Source organism: Athene cunicularia (assembly GCF_003259725.1).
Source record: "Athene cunicularia isolate RWA chromosome 2 unlocalized genomic scaffold, athCun1 chr2_part1, whole genome shotgun sequence".
NCBI classification, from domain to species: domain Eukaryota; kingdom Metazoa; phylum Chordata; class Aves; order Strigiformes; family Strigidae; genus Athene; species Athene cunicularia.
Window position 1 is genome coordinate 64,964,663 of NW_020799095.1, and position 18,884 is coordinate 64,983,546.

Here is an 18,884-nt window from a genome sequence, read left to right on the forward strand (position 1 = left end):
CACTTGATGTCTCTAAGGGCTGATCTGTAATAGTTGATTTTTACAGCTGTCAGTTTCCTTGATTCTCACCAGCTTTAGTACAAACCTTAGTGTTTGACTTCAAGTAATGATAAAAATGGTGCGAGAGCATTTCAAAAAAAGTGAGTATTGAGCTGACTTCCAGGTACACAGTAGGGAAAGCCTTTTGGCTGTCATCCATTATCAAATGTATATTTTCTTAAAGGAGGGAATATGTCTGCACCCTGCGGTGCCTGCTTCATATTTTCCTTCTGATGATTTAAAAAAAGCCCGAACTAACAACCAGACAAAAAACAAAACACCCCAAAGCAAACATCAGAAACTCCTCCCTTTGTTCTGGACTTGCTCTGCAGCTTTCCAGCTGGTGAGCATGTTGTTGGTCTGTTTAGACACTATCTTTACAGGTTCTTAATTGCCAGGAGAGTTGAATCTCTCTGAGTATCTTGGGAATTTGAATCTCTATTTGAGTAATAAGTATCTTCTTAAAAAGCAACTATTTTCTCTATGGTGCTACATTATAGCTTCTAGTAGTCTATATTCCTTAAAAGTACAGAAAAAACTTGTTGAATTGGAACTTTGCACTTTTGAGTCAATACAGTTCAGCTACACAAAGACAACATATGAAAAGAAAGATGATTAAAAGAGGTCTCTTGAAAAGTTCTGAATTTGCCTTTCCTCCTTCGTACAAATGCAGCTGAGACTGTGTTCAGGAGAGGAGAATGTTTTCAAAATTGCAGTGTCACTGATGTATGCCGGTGTCCGACTTGCATTTGTGATTGCATGCACCAGTGTTCAAGTTCTTGCATCTATTGACAACCCTTCCTAATTTCTCTGAGTTAAGAGTTCATGGAAACAGCAGAATATTTCTAATGCTGACCAACTTCTTATGCTCTGTTCAGTACAAGTAGGCTGTAAGCAGCTTAGTCAATTTTCTCTCTTATCATTGACATTGAGGGTCAATACCCCCAGAGGCAGTGCCAACAGGCAGGACTTACTGTTTCTGATCTGTGATAGAAAGTTTAAGGCACTTCTTATACGGCTGGAAGGGCACAGTGTGTGCTCTGGGATGACAGCCTTCTCAGTCCCTTCACCTGTGCCCTGCCTTCCCTCAGGCCTGGCCATGCAATCACCTTGGAAACATTTGTGATGGCAGCCCTGCATCCTGTGGACATGTAGTATTACCCGTTTGGCCATTGGCTTGACCATTCTTCAGAAAGAAAGAGAATATAGAGCTGCTTTTCTGCTCCTCAGCACATGCTGTGGATGGTCTTGGGCACAAGTCCAGAGAAGCTTGTAAGTGAAGGCACAGCCTTCTGCAGCAGGATGTGGGATAGTTGTTTTCACTGATATAGGTCCCTGTTTTGGAGCCTGCTTTGCCATGACTGAGGGATCTCAGTGTACCCCTTCACTGCTTTTGCTTCTGTGAGGTTTTGTTTTTGGTTTTTTTGATTCATGTAGCCTCATCCTCAGCCTGTCCTTGAACCGATGCTTTCCTGGACTGTTCGCATCTGTCAGCCCAGTAGGCTGCAGTAAAAGCACAGCAGCGTAAAGGGGAAAAAAGTCCTATCAAGCAGGTGGAAACCTGTGCTGAGCACTGTACTGGAAACCTAAACTGAGCAAGAATCATAAATCAATGTGGGCAGCACATACACCCCAGGTGCCTCACTCCCAGGAGTACAGCCCAGACTGGCTGGTCTGCAGGTGTGTCCCAGTCCTCAGGAGCTCATGGGCTCAGTGTCTTATGGTTCCTGGTCCAAGGCAGGTGTCTTCATCTCTGCCTTTTGGGAATGTCTGAGTAGGGGAAGCAGAGGTGTAAAAGCTTTTGACAAAGCTAGTGTTTCTCTAGCAGAGTGCCCTGGTTTCATCTGAAATAAAGTTAATTTTCTTCCTAGTAGCTGGTATAGTGCTGTGTTTTGGATTTAGGATGAGAATAGCGTTGATCATAAAATCATAGTGAGTTGGGTTGGAAGTGTCTCCACTTGGACATTGAGCCATTCACTGCAACTCTTTTAATGTGACCATCCAGCCAATTCTTTATCCACTGTCTATTAAATCCACGTCTCTCCAATTTAGAGACAAGGATGGTGTGTGGGACAGCTTCAGATGTCCAGGTAGATGATGTCAGTTGCTCTTCCCTTATCCATCAGCACTGTAACCCCCATTGTTGGAGGCCACCACATTTGTCAGGCATGATTTGCCCTTAGTGGAGCCATGTTTACTATCACCAATCACCTCCTTATTTGCCCTGTGATTATACACTGATGTTTTATTTGTTGCTAAGCAGGGTTTACACTAAGTCAAGAACTTTTCAGCTTCTCACACTGCCCTGCCAGTGGAGGCTGGGGGTGCATGAGAGGCTGAGAGGAGGGGACACAGCAAGGACAGCTGACCCAAATGTGCCAAAGCGGTATTCCATACCATATGATGTTGTGCTCAGTATATAAAGTGGGGGTATCTGGCTGGGGTGTCCCACAGCTTGGGGATTGGCTGGGCATCGTTCAGCAAGTGGTGAGCAATTGTATTGTGCATCAGTTGTTTTGTACATTATCTTAGTAGTAGTATTATTTTCCCTTCCTTTTCTGTGCTATTAAACTGCCTTTATTTCAACTCATGAGTTTTAACTTTTTTTTTTTTCTGATCCTCTCCTCTATCCCACTGTGGGGAGAGTAAGGGAGCAACTGTTTGGTGCTTAATTGCCAGCTGGGGTTAAACCATGACACAGAGCTACAGTTTCTTCCTATCTTAAGCACACTGAGTGTGCGTGTAGAGAATTTTCCAACATTTTTCACTGGAAAATGTTATTTAACGAAAAGCAAACAATGCATTTATGTAATACAAATACAGGTCTATATCTCTAGAAATATAAACCCATTTCCTTTTCTGGGAAGCAAAAGAAGCAAAGTTGTTCATTTTAGTGTAAGTTTAACACAATTCATGATTAATGATGGTAATACTTCCCCTGTTGTTGCCATGGGAACTCGCTGTAACCGTATGTCTCGCTGCTGTTAAGGTACATGGCTGCTCTTCTGTGTGCTCCTGGGACCAAATAACAGCGGACTTGTATTCAAACCCCTGAAGCTAGCAGTGGTATGAACTGATTGCTGAAGATAAGTTTGGTACATGTAATGCTGCAAATATGGATATTTCCTGTCCTCAGGCTGTTTTCAGCTGAGACAGTGTTGGGTCTCGCACAGACAGTGTGCATCGAAAACTGGAGAAAGGGTTGTACGGTGTAGGATTTGAATGCCTGTTTGGAGAAAATAAATGCGGTTGAGTGATGGTTTATGGGCATTTTTCATGAAGCCTGTTTCTGGTGCATTTAAACTTCCACTTCACATAAAGCTAAAGGATACTTTTGGGCAATGTGGCTACAACATCAATGTTTTGAGGTGCTAGGTGGTGTCCTGCTTCTGTCTGTGGTGTTTCTGCGGTGTTATTTCAGCAAGCAACCTTAGCAAGGAGGTGACTGGCCCAGGTAGAAATCTGTGTACTGAGGAAAGTGGCTGTGCTCCCATTGCTAACATTGATTCCTAAGTTGAGGGTAGGTGGCCCCAACATCTTTACTGCTGTATTTGACATGTGCTCTAGGTAGGTCATTGACAGTATTTTAAGTACTGTATCAGCAAGTCTGTTTCAGCCCCTATCATGTTTTACTGTGTATCTGATTTCTTTTAAGCTTGAATTTAATTAAAAAAAAAAAAAGCAAGCTGTGTGTCATCTTTTCTGGGTGTTTGAGGTGGGATTTTTTGTTGTGTGTTTTTTTTGTTTTCCTCTCATATTATTGCTGTTGGTAGGGGGCAACAAATTTAAACATTAGGAAAAGAAGACATGGAAAACAAACCCCAACAAACCCTACTAAGTCTGGTTTTAAATAACTCTCTACCCTCAAAAAAGTCAATTTCTTCTTTATTTCCTTAGAGGCTAAGGGAGATCAGGAAAATACAGTTTTCAGCTAGCTTTTCATATGGTGCACCACAGCTTTAGGAGCTTGTACATTTGACTCTGTCTCTGCCTTCATTGTAGTTGTTCTAATTGCAAAATCATTGAACTTTTCATCTGAGTTCACTCTTGGCCAGTATTGCTTATGGCAGACATGAAGTATGTTTGTACCACTCTGTACCAGGATATTTGGGACCTTGGGTTAACCTTTTTTAAAAACTGCTGAGGAGATTTAACAGCCTTTACTCTGAACCTGAGTTTAGAACTTTTAATTAGCACAGGAGGTAATGCATCACTTTCTATACTGTGCTGAAAAAAATAAAAACCTTGGACATTCTTCAGCTGATATGGGTCACAATTGCAGGCAGCAATTTATCCTGATGGATAAAAGAAAATGTGAGCTGAAATAAATGCATTTTCTTGGTATTGCATGTTGAGTTCCATCTGTAAGCCCTCTTGAGCTAGCATCCTAAAACCAAATCATAATTTTCTTTAGTAACAATACTTTACAGAAAATGGCAACAAGACATTAAATGTCAACTGAATTATCCCTTTCAGATCTGCGTAGATTAGCTGTTCATGTGTTCTGTTTTTTCTTGCAGAATGGAAACTGGAGAACTTGAAGAGGCTGGATGTCAATCAGGTATCAAATATACCTAATTTAATAGCACATAAATTTTCACCTTAAATTATGAGGTTTGTGTGATTTAAAATAATTTATTGAATTTGAATGAATGATCACACTGACGTAGCATTTCCCTGCAGTGTATTACTCAGAAGTTTGAGTTGCAGGAACTGCACCTATACTGAACATAATACAAAAAGGTTTAAATTAGTTTTTAACATGTGGCAGCTGCGTACAATTCCTGAAGATGCATTATCACACCATTTTTAGTTAAGTAATCATATGCCATTGTAGAAAGAATACAGTACAATATGCCAGGTACCCAAAAGTAACTTGAATAGCATCTCATATGTTTTCAGAGTGGGATTTGGTTTTGCAGACCTTTAGAACTAACTTGTGATGCTTTCCCTTTACTTTCTGCTTTGAAAATGTTCTGGAGCTGAGTTTACACCTCCTTGGTATCTCCTATGAAGGTGCCCAGCAAAACACAAAGAAGGCATGGTCTGATGACCATGTTTTCTAAGTCTGTGAGCATCTGCTGTATGCTTTTTGCTACGCTTTAGAAGTGTATGTTGAGTTTAGTTTTTTCAGAGATATCTATTTCAAAGTCTCTATTCTGACACTTTTTTCAGAAGATACTGTCATTACTGAATCAAAACCAATTCTTGCTATAGTGTTAAACTCTGTTTTTTTTTCAACAAGGTCTGTGATTATGGCCTAGACACTTAGCAATTTAGACAATTTGTGCTGTAAGGGAAGAAGAAAATGTGGATGATTTAAGTCTTGATGCTAAATCAGCCAAAGTTTTTTAAATCATGATGATAAGACGTGTACATATGTGCACCTGAAGCTTGTTTGCTTCTTACTTCCTATTATCCTATGAAACCCAATATATGAATAACAGACTCCAAACCTGCTCATATAAGGGAAATAAACTCATGCTAGAAGGTTGAAGTTGGGAATATTCTTGATCAACTGCATTCAGCAAAGCCTTGGTACAAAATTAGAGATCAGTTTTTCTCTCAAGGTTGGCAGGAGTTACAGGAATGTTATTTTGAGACTGTATAGAAGAGTCTCTATGTTGCTTTGTTCTGGGTAATGGAGTCCCCAAAGACAGAGCTTTTGTCCTGTTGTACATGTGGGAGGTAAAAATAACAAACTAGACTTCTGTTTGCTTTAACACTACATGTATATTATCCTCTGCAAATAATGATTTGGAGTCTGCTTCAGGTCTGAGGCTGGAGCAGTGCCTCTGGTTTCAATGTAGTTTCTTCAGATTTATGCTGGAGAAACAAAGAATTTTGATGCATAGTTTTATATTAAAGGAAAATATAAACCTAATGAGAGGCAATGTTTATCATCGCAAGTAGGTGTAGATTGAAAGGTCACCTTGAGGGCTGACTGGACACAAATAAAAGTGCAGAATGTTCCTCTGAATGGGAGAAGGTGAGCAACTGGCACTGTGGAAACATGGGATAAGGAGTACTGTGAAGAGCTGTATACTCAATGTACTGCTTAAAACTTTAAATATGAAATTAGTTCTTCCTGTGGTATAGTCATAAAAAGTGGTATGCCACTCTTGAGTGCAGTGAAAGAGGTACTGAGTTCCTGTGAATAAATACTGTGGAGGTTTATATTTGCTTTTTTAACTAAATGTATTTTTTAAGCTTTATCAGTAGCAGAGCTTCACATTTTGAATCTTATCATGCCATGAATGGAAACTAAAAAAAAAACATATTATAAAGGAGAGTTGTATGTTATAGCTTCACAGTATCGTACCATTTACCTTTGCAAATGCAGATACATTAAAATTAAACTGAATTTATTAGCTCTAGAGGCCAGAGTTATATTAAAATGGGAATGCTTCTGTTTCCACAGGCTGATATAGCACCACTGATGGCTTCCCTTATTGGTGTACCTTTTCCCCTAAATTCTGTGGTAAGAACTACAAATGTCTTTCCATATTGTAGAACTCTACTCACCATAGAGGAAGAGATGTTGGGGACAAGACTTTGAGGCATTTGAAGGGAAAGATTATAGTTTTGGGAAAGTGCTATAGGTTATGAAGACTGCTTGTAGTTTTAGCATTATGTGTATGTGTCTTCAGTTTAGAGTATAAACTCAATCTTTTTATACATTGAATAGTGCTTTCAATTGGAAAGGCGGCCGATCCTTTTATAATCTTTATACTCTTGAGCTACATGAAAGTTTTTTGTTACTTTTTTTAGGAATGGTAAAAATGCAATATGGTTTGCATAACACTTGATTTTGTTCATGAAAGCTGAGATTGTAAACAAGCTGCTTCCTGAAATTTAATGTTTAATTATTTCTTGTTTTAGCTAATGTACTTTCTTCAGATGGTATCTTTTGCTCTAATTTAGTGAACAGTGAGTGCCCTCACTGTGAGATGGCTTTTTCTTTGAATTTCTTTCATATACTATTACATAGTCCAAAGGTTCTCTCATAAATGTCTAATTGACAATTAGCATTACATTAGTGTGCATTCATGCTGCTTATTTCACATTTAAAGCACCTATTTACAGCACATTTTTTCAAAATATTTCTTTTGGAGACTCTGCTCCAAATTCTGTACCTGTGTCCTGCACTCATTGCTAAAGCTGCCCAACATAGGGTGGCATGGGAACTTTGGTACTGGGTAAGTCAGGCCCAGGTAAGGCTTTGGATGGAAGACTTTTAGGTATTTCAAAATGACTTCTGGTTAGTGGTTGAGGTTGTATTAGTATATAGTTCAATAACAACTTTTGTTATTTACCTTTTTTGCATTCCTGTAGGAGCTGGGATATTATAAACAGTCCATGTGATGTTGAGAAGTTATGTGCAAAGAGTATTTTCAGAGGAGTTACAGTAGTTATTTCAGCAGTAATTTGAAGTATTCTTACTGCTTATTTGGCCTGCGATTCAGTTAGAAAAATTCCTGTTTCTCTGTTTAATTTGTTTAATGTATATATGTATTTTTCTTCCTCAGGGAACTCTGCCTCTGGAATATCTGAACAACAGTGCTCATTTCAAAGCTGAGAGCATGTTTACCAATGCTGTTCAGATTCTTGAGCAATTTAAGGTAACTAAACATATGGTAAAGAAAGGTATTTCTTTGAATAATAGTTGTTGCTATGTGTGAAATAATTATAATAGGACATGTGCTGTATATAGCATGCTGTAATTCAAAGGACTAAAATGAATGCACATATTGGGCAATGTTGATTGTGAGCTGAAGGAATTTGAAAGACTTTAATAAACACCTTTTTTATAAGGAGAACGCGTAACTTTTTTCTTTATTCTTTTGATGTTTATCAATATTAATGTAAACCTACTTGCACTATGCAGGTAGAATCTGAGTTCTGATACCCAGAATGGGAAATCTTGCCTTTGCAACAGGGGCTGGGAGACAAGGCTCTAAGTCAGGATCGGTACACAAACAGATCAAAAAGGTAACAGGCACATGTCCATTAAAGAAATGAAATTAGTAGCCTAATTAACTTTTAGCTAATGCTGTCATATCTGTGGTTTTGCTCTGCAAGTGTTCATCTCTGGTTTCTCTGTCTTGATTCATCTAATATCAGATATTATCATATTATGAGAACACATATGTGGTCCCAACAGAAGAGTTATGTTTCACTAGATGCTTTTCAACTATGGAATAAGAAACAGACCCAAAAGCAAAAATCCCAGGTTGTCAGTGTCAGCAGCAGAGTCACTTCCAAATGTGTGGTGGAAAGCTGTCATGTATCAGGGGAAGTGACTGGCTGGCTAGCTGTGAAGTTGAAGCATGCTGGTATAACCTCCACAGTTGGAGGACCTGTGCACTAAGAATTAAGCATGTAGCTCAGTTAAATTGGTGTCTTAGGCATTATTTTAAAAAGCTCTGGTCCTACTTTTCTTTGTGTTTATTTTTATTTTGTCATCCTCTAGTGCTAAATTATCTGTTTTCTTGTTGCCTGGCTTGTTTGTAACATTGTTTTGGAGGGATTGTGTGTGAATTTCCTTTGCATTTCTCTGCTGAAGCAGAAGTAGCACATTGGCTTAGACATGCCAAGTGGTTTTTTACTTTTCCTCTGATGGACTGACTCGACCACAGTTTGTACTCCCTGGAGAGGATGTTGCCTTGGATGGCTAGGATGAGACACGCAGGTTGCTACTTCAAGCTGTCAGATTTTGGGAGCAGTACACTTAGAAAGTTCCTGTCTGCACTTTATGCTGACAGTCACGTTTGAGTCAGGCTGCTGCAGGTGACCTTTAAGATGTTCTGAAGGGCCTTGGGCAAGTGTCTGCATCAAAACCTATTTTTACACATGTGCAGGTTAATTGATCTAACAACATTGCCTGGGCAGTGTTGCTGCAGTGTACTAGTTCCCGTCTGGCATAAATAGTACCAGTTTCATCCAGAAGAATTGTCACTGAAGTCTGGTAACACTTCTAGCTGTATCTTCCCTTCATCCTGCAAATTGTAGAAGTCCTTCTGTGAAAATCACTGGCTGGGTAGTGGTTTGTTTTACCTACTTTAGAGCAGGTATGGGTTTCTAGGAATTCAAAGGAGTTACACATATGGGAGTATAACACCCAGGTTTTTGGACAGTATATTGACAGTGTGATTTCATTCCTTTTCCAAAGTCTTAGAACTGTTCTGTGATTTTTAGTTTAATTCCTGATACAATTTTTAGTCTTGTTGCAACTTGCATATAATGGTTTAATGATTTTTTTAAATCATTACAGGTTAAGATGAGTCATAAAAAGGAAACTACACTTTCATTTCTGTTCACACCATTCAAGTAAGTGTCTGTAAAAGCTATATATATTTTTATCTGATTGTTTCTCTTATCCCTTTCATGTGTCAGTGAAATGCAAGAGCAGAAATTCAGTCTTGGTCTTTTTTTTAAATGATAGTGTTTATCTGACTATGAAACTTTGCACTAGAACTCTAAGCAATTCTATTTAAAAATTCTGGTTAGAAGTAGATTTTTTTTTTTTAAATCTGTTCCATACATTTAGTTTTATGTTAAGGATTATTTGGTTAAATTTTTTGGCAATAGAGTTCTATATAGACTACATGGTAATTTTCACATTCTTTTAGCATTACTTGGGAGATGTAAGTCCATATAAGGTCAGGAAATACAATCTGTTCTTGTTTATATGTATATAAAAGTTGAACTAAGAATTATTTCTTCTGTGATTTAAATTCTAATGCAACGAAACACCTTGCATCCAGGAGAGAAGCTCAAAATCTTTAGAATTTGTGCTGCCTAGTGTTAGTGTTTCCAGGGCTCTGAAGGAGTCCCTGTAGTGATTTGTGTATCTGCAAGCTCTGTGTTCTACTGTATAGAGCAGTTACTGACCCGTTCACCCTTCAGTCTTATCCAGTTAAAGCTGCTTTTTCCTTTTTCTTTCCCTCGTGAAAGGTTTCTGAAAGCTTTGCTATGGGTGCATGTGATACTGTTCAGTTCAGCTTTCAGTTTGTGGAGAGCTCCAAAAACGTTTTGTCACCAGGAGCAGCTGTTTTCCTTTGGGAAATAAAACTGATGTTAATTAAGATCTTTAAATCATAGGAGCGGTAAAAAGTACTTGAATCTCTTCCTGTGAAGTACGTTTAATCGTTAAGTAAGATTGCTGTCTTTCTGAACAGATTTACCGTGTTATTTTATACCACTAGCTTCTTCAAAGGGAAAGGTTCAAGACAGTCTCTGAGACATGAGTCAAGTCAATCTTGGGTACATAATGAATGTTTTAGATCAAATTCTGATTAAGAATGGCAGGTGCATTATCAAAGAATTTACTGGTCTGTATGGAACAAAAATGCCATGTGGAAAGGATGGTCAGTCTTCTTCAATCCTGTGGAGAACGCTTTTAGTCTGATTTCACAGCTCTTGTTTAAATTTTACTTTTCCCCAAGAAATAAGACTGATTCTGTAAAGCAGGATGTGTTTTCCTTAATGCTAAATTTATCTTTAAAGGAACTAGGTGTTATTGATTGTCTTATGGACCAGTGTCTTTCTTTTTTTTATATGTTGGATTGTTTCAAGTGGAAATGCCTCAGACATCACTTTGAAAATATGACTAAAACTTGGTATGAACATGGTGCTACTTTGGTATGGTCCAATGCAAATATAAATTTATTTTCTTTAGGTATTCTTAAAACTTTTCTGAATCAGAATTTGGGTTAATGGCCTTTCCAGGAAAGGTTTTTGTATGAGACCAAAAGAATTCCTTGGTTGTGTAAATTACCTTACAAAATGTGCCTATGCTTGCAAGTTGTCTGGGTAGAGACTTTCACTGGTTCCTCAAGATTATATTATTTATCTTTACTCTAGTCAAAAAGCAAAAGACTCATACCACAGATGGTCACACATTAATGCAAATACTCATCCACAGTGTGCTGGAGGAGTTTGGCCAGGTTCTAGTCTTCACCATTCTCCTTGACCTTCAAAACTTGGCCCATGTCTAGGGAACTACCAAGGGGCCTTGTCCAGCCAGTTACTAATAGTTGGGATGAAGTGTTTGAATACCAGTTTATTTTTAGGCAGACGAGTAACTTCCTAGTGCTCCAGCTTGCAGAAACTGAAGGAAAACCTGAAGTAGTTTTAGACATGACCTGTCTACAGATCTGTCCCCTCCGTCATGAGAAGGTGACTGACTGTGTGTGAGCAGTGGACACAAGCCTGAGCTTTAGCTGCAGGTCACAATCTGATGCATTAGTGTAAGGCAGTCCTCATCAGTTCTTCAAACACATTTATCTTGAATCAGAGTGAGATACTGAGGGAAAGGCATGTACCCCCTTCTGCTGACTTTGTGGCACTGGCTTTTTGGTGGTAGATAAGAGGGTATGGAAGGGTCCAGTTATTCTACCTTTTTCAAGAGAAGTTAAAAAGGCAAAGTTGGGGATAGCTTACTCATGTATCTGAAGCAAGAGATCTCTTGGTATACTGTGCTACATATCAGAGCAATTGGTAATGGTATGGCAGTTCCATTTCTGCACAGCTGAATACTATTTGGACTTGTCAGACCAGGTTCAATGGAAGGTTTGACCACTAATTTGTGTCGATCTATGGTTAGCATTGTCCACTGCTGCAGCTGAGCATGGTTCTGTGCTGTGTTTCTGCTAGGCACTGCTGTCCTTTAAGACAAGAATAGCTTATTCCACCACTGTTCACTGAGTTGAATTGTTGAACAAAGGAGTTATATCCTTTTTTTAATCCTTCTGGTGCCTGAAATCTGTAACTTGAAGCTCAGAAAGTATGTGCTCCAGCATAATGCTTTATTTCCTTCCTTGTTTATTGGAGATTAATTCATGTCTGAATTCCTTTGTGACTGTCCAATTTATGTAGAAATTGAAATGTAAATATTCTTTTCTGGAATATTACAGATTTTTTGTATATTTCAGCATCCTGATAATCTGAAAATGAACAAAGATATCTCTAAGAATTGCCTTTCTTAAACTGCTTAAATGAAATGATGCAGTTGAATAAAGTCTGTGTAACAGAAAGATAGCTATGAGTTACGGAAGAAATCTGAATCTAAAATTTCAGATTGAGACATTCTGGTTTCAGAGTTGATACAATTACTACTGAAGATGTATTTATCTGGGAGAGAGGGGAATATATTCACAAATATTGTGTTCTGCAGAAACTACACCTTAACCTCAGCTTAATTTATCAGCCAGAAATATCATTTAAAAGTTTGGTTTAATGTCTTGTGGGGAAAATCCTATTTCTGAGCTTGATTTTCAAACATTTACTGACTAGGAAACTGTTCATGACTTTCAGATACAATGACTTAAAACCTACCGTTTAGTGGTATGTTGAGTGTATTGCACCAAAAGCATTAAGCTAGTTTGTATATATATATATATATATATATTACAAACCTATTCTTATTCATTATTTATACAACATTGGCAACAGTAAAGTTTATTTCATTGATGCAAGGCTTCTGATTTCCACAGGGAATTTCATCCCTAGTAGAAGTGTGGCTGGCACAATAGGCAAGGAATGATAGAGGCCGTTAGAAATGTGCCCTTTCCTACTTGGATCTAAATTGCATCTCTCTCTGAAATCCACTTGTCAAGTGTATAGTGATGAGGGGGATGGAGCTCATCATTGTGTTCTGTGATGGAAACTTCAATAGTGTCTACCTGACCAGATCTGAGGCAGGTTAGAATGTGGGTAGCTGTATCTATTAGTAAGGCTGTGTCTGGCTGCCAGTAATACCATTTTCATTTTGTCAAAGTACCTTCATCAAGGAACAAATCCGTGTAAAAGCGTGTCTTGATGCTCCCTGTGAAACTGTTGGGAATGCTTTTCAGAAAGAGCTCAGCTGCAAGAGCTCTGCTGACTCTGTCAGGCAAGGTGCACAGCCTGTGCCCAGGGAAATGAATATGCAAGAGCAGAAGAGTATCCCTTGCTTGTATGCAAGTTACCTGTAAGGCTGATATTGAATAATTTTTTAGAATACTTATCTGCAATTCCAGGGGGGGTACCTGGAGGGATTCATTGTCTGAAATGAGTTTCCTTCCCACTTCCTTCCACGCCCTACCTTTTTTTCCCATCTATGAAAGACTTTTCAAAAATTATTTGCTCACCAAAATCAGAGTGTTTTCTTACCATGATTCTGAGACACAAGTACAATGCTTTGACCTTTATGTGTAAGAAAGGCAGGTACCACGATGCCAGATGCTTTGAAGAAAGAGTGAGGGAGGACAAATCTAAAGATTGCTGACAGATGTCCATGTGTGGTGGTTTAGGCCCTGCCGGGACCCAAGACCACGTTGCTGTTGTCCTCACCCACCCTCGGACCGGACTGGGCAGGGAGTGAGATACAAACCCCAGGGTTGAGATAAGGAAAAATATAATACAGCAGTGTTACAAATAATAAGCTGAACAACAATGATAGCGATAGCAATAACAATAAGCAGTAATAACAATGAACAGGACAAGAGATATACAGAGATATACCACAAGGATACAGCAGTACTGTCAGGGACAAAAGCAATCCCAGAAACTGCCTGGACCTGACGTCAGCATGGTATCAAATAACCTGGCTGGAGCTCCCTCCCCACTGCTGGGGAAACTTAGCCCTATCCTGGCTGAACCAGGACACCAGAGTAGTGAGCTATCTTATTAGCTTTCTGACCATTTGATGTACGTTAAGGCAACTACAGAGCTGGCACAGTTCGAAGGGAGTTTGCCAAGGGGCCAGATGCTACTGTTGGAAGAGCATTCCTAAAGCTGGCATCTCTGGGCTGTGAAAGTAATCCTACAGGGAGTAGCAGGAGGACCACTGTAGTGAGGTGAGTAAATGGGACATCAGTTGTTGCACGAAAATGCTCTTAACCAATTAATGCAATTTGATTATCCCAACAGGTACTTAGAGGTTCAAGATATTAAATTACAGAAAAGCAGAGGAGCGCTTTTTGTGTATGCCTGGTGTATACAGTGCTTTCAGGGAAGACTGCTTCCAGCTGTTCAGGATCTGGTGCCTCACAGTAAGATGGCAGGAGCAGTAGTTTAAGAACCATATACAAAAGCAAGAGATGAGCAGCTGAATTATAATTAGTGCGTGTTTTCCCCTAGCTGTGCCTTTTTGTTGAATGTCTTGAGCAGTTTTATCTATATGGGTTTTTTTAACGGGAAACAGCTTAAGTAGCTTAAAGCCAAGTTTGTATCCTCTCATATATGAAAAAATCCCATACCATCTTAATGCTGCATTTTTAAAGTCACTTAATTGTTTGAATACTACATTTTAATCATCCCAAATACATACTTTTTTGTGTATAGTCAGGTTATAACTTGCATGGTTATACAGAAAATCACTGCATTTTTCATGTGCAGTGTATGACTATTTAAAAATGTGCCTCTCCCTCACTTTCCCTGTGAAAATGTAATTCTTTCCCTTTTCTCTACACTCCAGTATGAACTGAGATATAACTCCCTTAAACATTTGCATGGATTTGATGCAAGGAAGTATCAATCCTGTTGACTGAGTCTTTCCACCTAATTGTGCATCATGTATTTGTCATGGTGATAGAAAAGAAAATATTTCTTTTGTAGTGTAGAGTGTCTTTGAAGATGTACAGCAACTTCAAAAAAATGTCATATGCCCAAATACCTCTCCTTTCTTCCTTTCTCCGATGACTGGAGATGCAGCACTACATTGTTCCCTCTGTCTGATGGCTTTTCAAAACTTAAATAATAGGTATTTCCACATAATTGACATTTGGAGCAAAGTGAAATAAGTGATTGCTCCTTCACCATTAAGTGGGACAGGGTCCCATAAGATGTCAGTAAACACAGTACATCCTTTGAAGCATCTTGTTCTTGTTTTGTTTAAATGTCATTCATTTAAGTAAATGTTAGTATGTGAAATATTTGTGATACATGTGATAATGCATTACAGAAGGAAACATAAAGGATTGAATGTCAGGAGGAAGGGGTGAAGCTATTGCAGTAGGGAAGGGTATTTCTAACAGTGATTACTCTCCCTGTTCATTTGTCTGAATACTTTGGTTTTCAGAGGAACCTTGATTTAGCAGAGGGCACTGATTTATCAGAGAAGATATTTCAGGCCCTTTATCCTGTGGCCAAGAGTGAGGGACAGCACTGCACCTTCTGTCAACTTGTAGCGAACCCTGAAAAGATAGCCATTTTTTTCCGTTCCCTATTTTGTCCCTGCTGTGTTACCAGGTGGGAATCTAGGCATCAGCCTGCTTCTGGGGCAGCTGGTCATGTAGGCCCGTATGGACATCTTTAGCCTGTTGGTGTTAGGGAGGGAGACTGGCAGGCCTTGCCCCTGTGGCTTTCAGAACCTGTGTATATATATTGGAACAAAAAATACAAATGCAGTGTTTTAGAGACAAAAGTGCTCAAATTGAAATAGTGGTTTTGTATTATCTTGTTAAAAAAAAAAAAAAAAAAAAAAAAAAAAAAAAAAAAAAAAAAAAAAAAAAAACCAAACACAAAAAAAAAAACAAAACAAAAACAAAAAACAAAACCAAAACCTGATTGTATAGTAGATGTATCATCTCTTTCAGGAGAGATCAATGCCTGTGCTATAAAATGTGTTTTCTCTGGCAGAAATGTCAGCTTCTCTTTCACTGAATGGGCTGTGTCTGAAGCACTCTGTTAAATGCTACTCGGGGAGGATGCAATCCTCTTAGAAAGCAGGCGTCCTGCTGGTTTCAGGCTTCAGCAGTGCACTCAGGAGCTTTTTTAGTTTGTACATGAAAAGGTTACTGGCAGTGGCTTCTGCATAGGAGGACGACGCGTAATTGGATTTACTATCAAGTAGGAAGTAGGTAAGGTCTTTAGAAGGAGCTGAGAGGCTAACGTATAAGATAAACTATCACAAGATTTGTGTGTATTTCTCTGTTTCCTTTTATAAATCCTTTTGGCCTTTTCTTGGAACTTGTTATGCGTCAGGCAGAGAGGGTGAGGGAGGGTGTACAGGCAGGTGGTGCGATGGGATGGACAGAGGATGTTCTGCACCAGGGTGTGAGGTAAGAGAGACAGTTCAGGGCTCTTTCTGGATCTCAATCAGAAAGGCCTGATATCAAAAGAAGAATACAGATAGCAAGTAGATCATACATCCTTTCAGATGTGGGATACCCCTCATTTGTGCAGCATCAGATGGAGCCTGGACGGGTTTTCGCATGGTGCTACATAGATACTGTCTGTGGAGGGATTCCTTCTTTTTGGTCATTCAAGCTATTATTTTTTTTTCTTGTGAGTAATCAACTCTAGTCTACTGTCAAACAGAATGGAGGTTCACATGAGAACTTTTCACTGCACTTCTAGGTAAATATGAGAGCAGGCAGGCAGTGTAATTGGTGCAGAGTGGGAGCAGCATGGAGGCTTCTTGGTTGCTACAAGCTGGTTGGGTTTGTCCTGCGGCCAAGGATTTGCACAGCCTGGAGCCATGCTGGACAGGCAGCAGGCCTGGGCCTACTCAGGTTAAAGGTCACATGAATCACTGAATTCTTGGTGTACAGTAGTCTCCTGGTCGAGATCAGTATGGGAGGTGGCCTGCCCAAATGTGTTTCGGTGGCCATGGGGCATCGCTATTGAGTACCTGCCCAAACACAGCAGATGCTGCCTGCTCTGGATGCAGCTGGTTGGGAAATGATAGCTACAGTTTAGGTTTGGCACATAGGGTCGTGGAGCAGAAGAGGACCTGTGTCACAACACTACATATCCACGGCACTGAAGATATCTAGATCCAGATCAATGTATGACATGAATCCATTTCACATTTTGCAGAGGTGAGGACTGACTTACAGCATAGGTAGGGAGTTGTTATTTAGAGTCAGCGTGTGTCCCCTGTAGTACTGAAATAGAAATGGTACATTTAAAAATGGTGCATTTACTTTTTTCAGGGATCTCCATCTTCCGTATTGAGCAGTTTCCCTTTACAGGGCTGCTGCATCATGTCCTGCTGGCTCTTCAAGGAAAGCCCACACCCCTGCTATTATAGATTCCTGCTTCCAGTTTCTCAGACTGCTTCAGAGCATGGCCTCTTCCCTCCTGGCCTCTGGTTGTCCGCAGTTCTTGCCGTAGTCGTTTGCATGCAAAATCTGCTGTGTGCAGCCCAGTTATCTTAATTGTTTCTCTGTTCAGTGAATTGGCAGCTGGCAGTTAGCTTACCCAATTCTTTTTCTCTCATCTCTGCTGTCTAAAGGATTTGCATAAATATCCTAAGGCACTCTGCTGTTGAATATATGAATATGCTGCATCAGGAACACTGATTTTTGGAAATTAAAAGGCTTTTTTAATTCCTAGGACTTGACAGTCCAGGATTAGACCATTAGCAGTCAGACCACTTCCTGTGGTTTCACTGATGTCCCACTGTCTCCTCCTTTGCATGTTTGTAAATCTGAATACAAAAGCATACATGTACTGGTAGCTTTTTGCAATGTGTCAGTAAAGATGGTTTTTGCTATCTTTGGCCCGTGGAAGTATGTCTCCTCCCTTCATTTCATTATGCATTAAGGAACAAAAAAACCTCAGAACTTAAGAGCCTTTTGACTTTCTTACTCATTTTCTTTTTTTTTTTGGAGTGCCTGATGCATGCAGCAGTGCTTTTTAATGCTTCTTAAAAGACAAAAAGTTGCAAAGATAACCAAGTACAACCCTAAAGCTAGATTGACTGATTTACAATCTAACACATTAGTCAGAAAATCCAGAAACACCAAAACCTACTTGAAATTTAGACACTCCAGGACAAACTCCTGGCAGTGGGACAGCAGGAGAAAAGAGATCAGATCAAGAAGGAGAGGGGAATATTGAGGGACCTGAGCTTAAAGAAGCCCTAATAAACCTTTTAGTGTAGATTTATGTGGAGTACCTTTTCTTTAAAACAGCACATCTTTAGCACGCTAATAACATTGCTGTATTTTTTTTATCTGTAAACCACATGCATCTTGATTCTGAAGTTTCATAGGACTTGCCTGTTTTATTAGCTTACCTGAAAATAGTTAAAAAGTCAAAATTCAGGCCATCTAAACAGATTAAGGATCACAGAGTTACTTGCCAAATTGTTTATTCTTTGAAGCTTCATGCTTCAATCAAAATCAAAACATTTGCAAAGGCCTGTCTCTATCTCATGCTACGTACTTTCAGTCTGTCTTTGGCAGGTACAGTAAAGCAATTCTTTCAAGTAAGCACATTTAAAGAACTGGAATTGAACACATTTTGAAAATTGGAAAAATCAGCTTCTGGACAGTAAAATTCATGTAAATAAGTAATTTGGTAAAGTCGATAGAACTGTAACGCATCTTTTTCCTGATCATTGCCTGTAGTAGCATCATGTACGCCATACTGCACAGCAAGTTCAACAGAAAGTAAACATCATGGTACCAGGCTGATTTTTTTGAAGTATTTATTTGGTCAATTTTTCCACGTTTTGCTAAATGAACTCATGACTTTGCATCACTTGCCATTCGCTTTCTTTCTGATGAGTCTCTGCTGTTGATAGAGAAGTGTGAAGTTTTTATAGTGGGCATTTCATTCTGCTCCTGCAAGGCTGCATACCATACCTTGAAAAGAAACAATAGAACCATATAGTTAGGCTAGTTTGTGATTGCACGATTGTTAATATTGTCTCTGCACTCATGGGTTGCTAACTGGGGTGAATTTGATGTGGAGCACTAAGCATGCAATCAAGTTTCTGCTAAATTAGTAGTGTTCAATGCAAGATCTGTATCTCTTATTTTCCCATTACCCATGCGATGCTTTCTGAGGTGCCATCTCTGTTGTACAGTGGGGATGTTTGAAGGTAGCTCTCATGGGAAACCGACTAT

The 18,884-nt window shown here is 39.3% G+C and overlaps 1 protein-coding gene across 5 annotated transcripts in view; it reads left to right on the forward strand.

Moving 5' to 3' along the window:
- Nucleotides 1-18,884, forward strand: part of PIGN (phosphatidylinositol glycan anchor biosynthesis class N) — a 106,194-nt gene that overhangs the window by 38,052 nt on the left and 49,258 nt on the right. For all 5 annotated transcript variants that reach the window (XM_026842983.1, XM_026842987.1, XM_026842985.1 and 2 more), the window contains exons 9-12: nt 4,560-4,600; nt 6,461-6,520; nt 7,569-7,661; nt 9,314-9,369. In XM_026842983.1, coding sequence (XP_026698784.1) covers nt 4,560-4,600; nt 6,461-6,520; nt 7,569-7,661; nt 9,314-9,369 — 250 coding nt within the window. The remainder of the gene's footprint in view (nt 1-4,559; nt 4,601-6,460; nt 6,521-7,568; nt 7,662-9,313; nt 9,370-18,884) is intronic.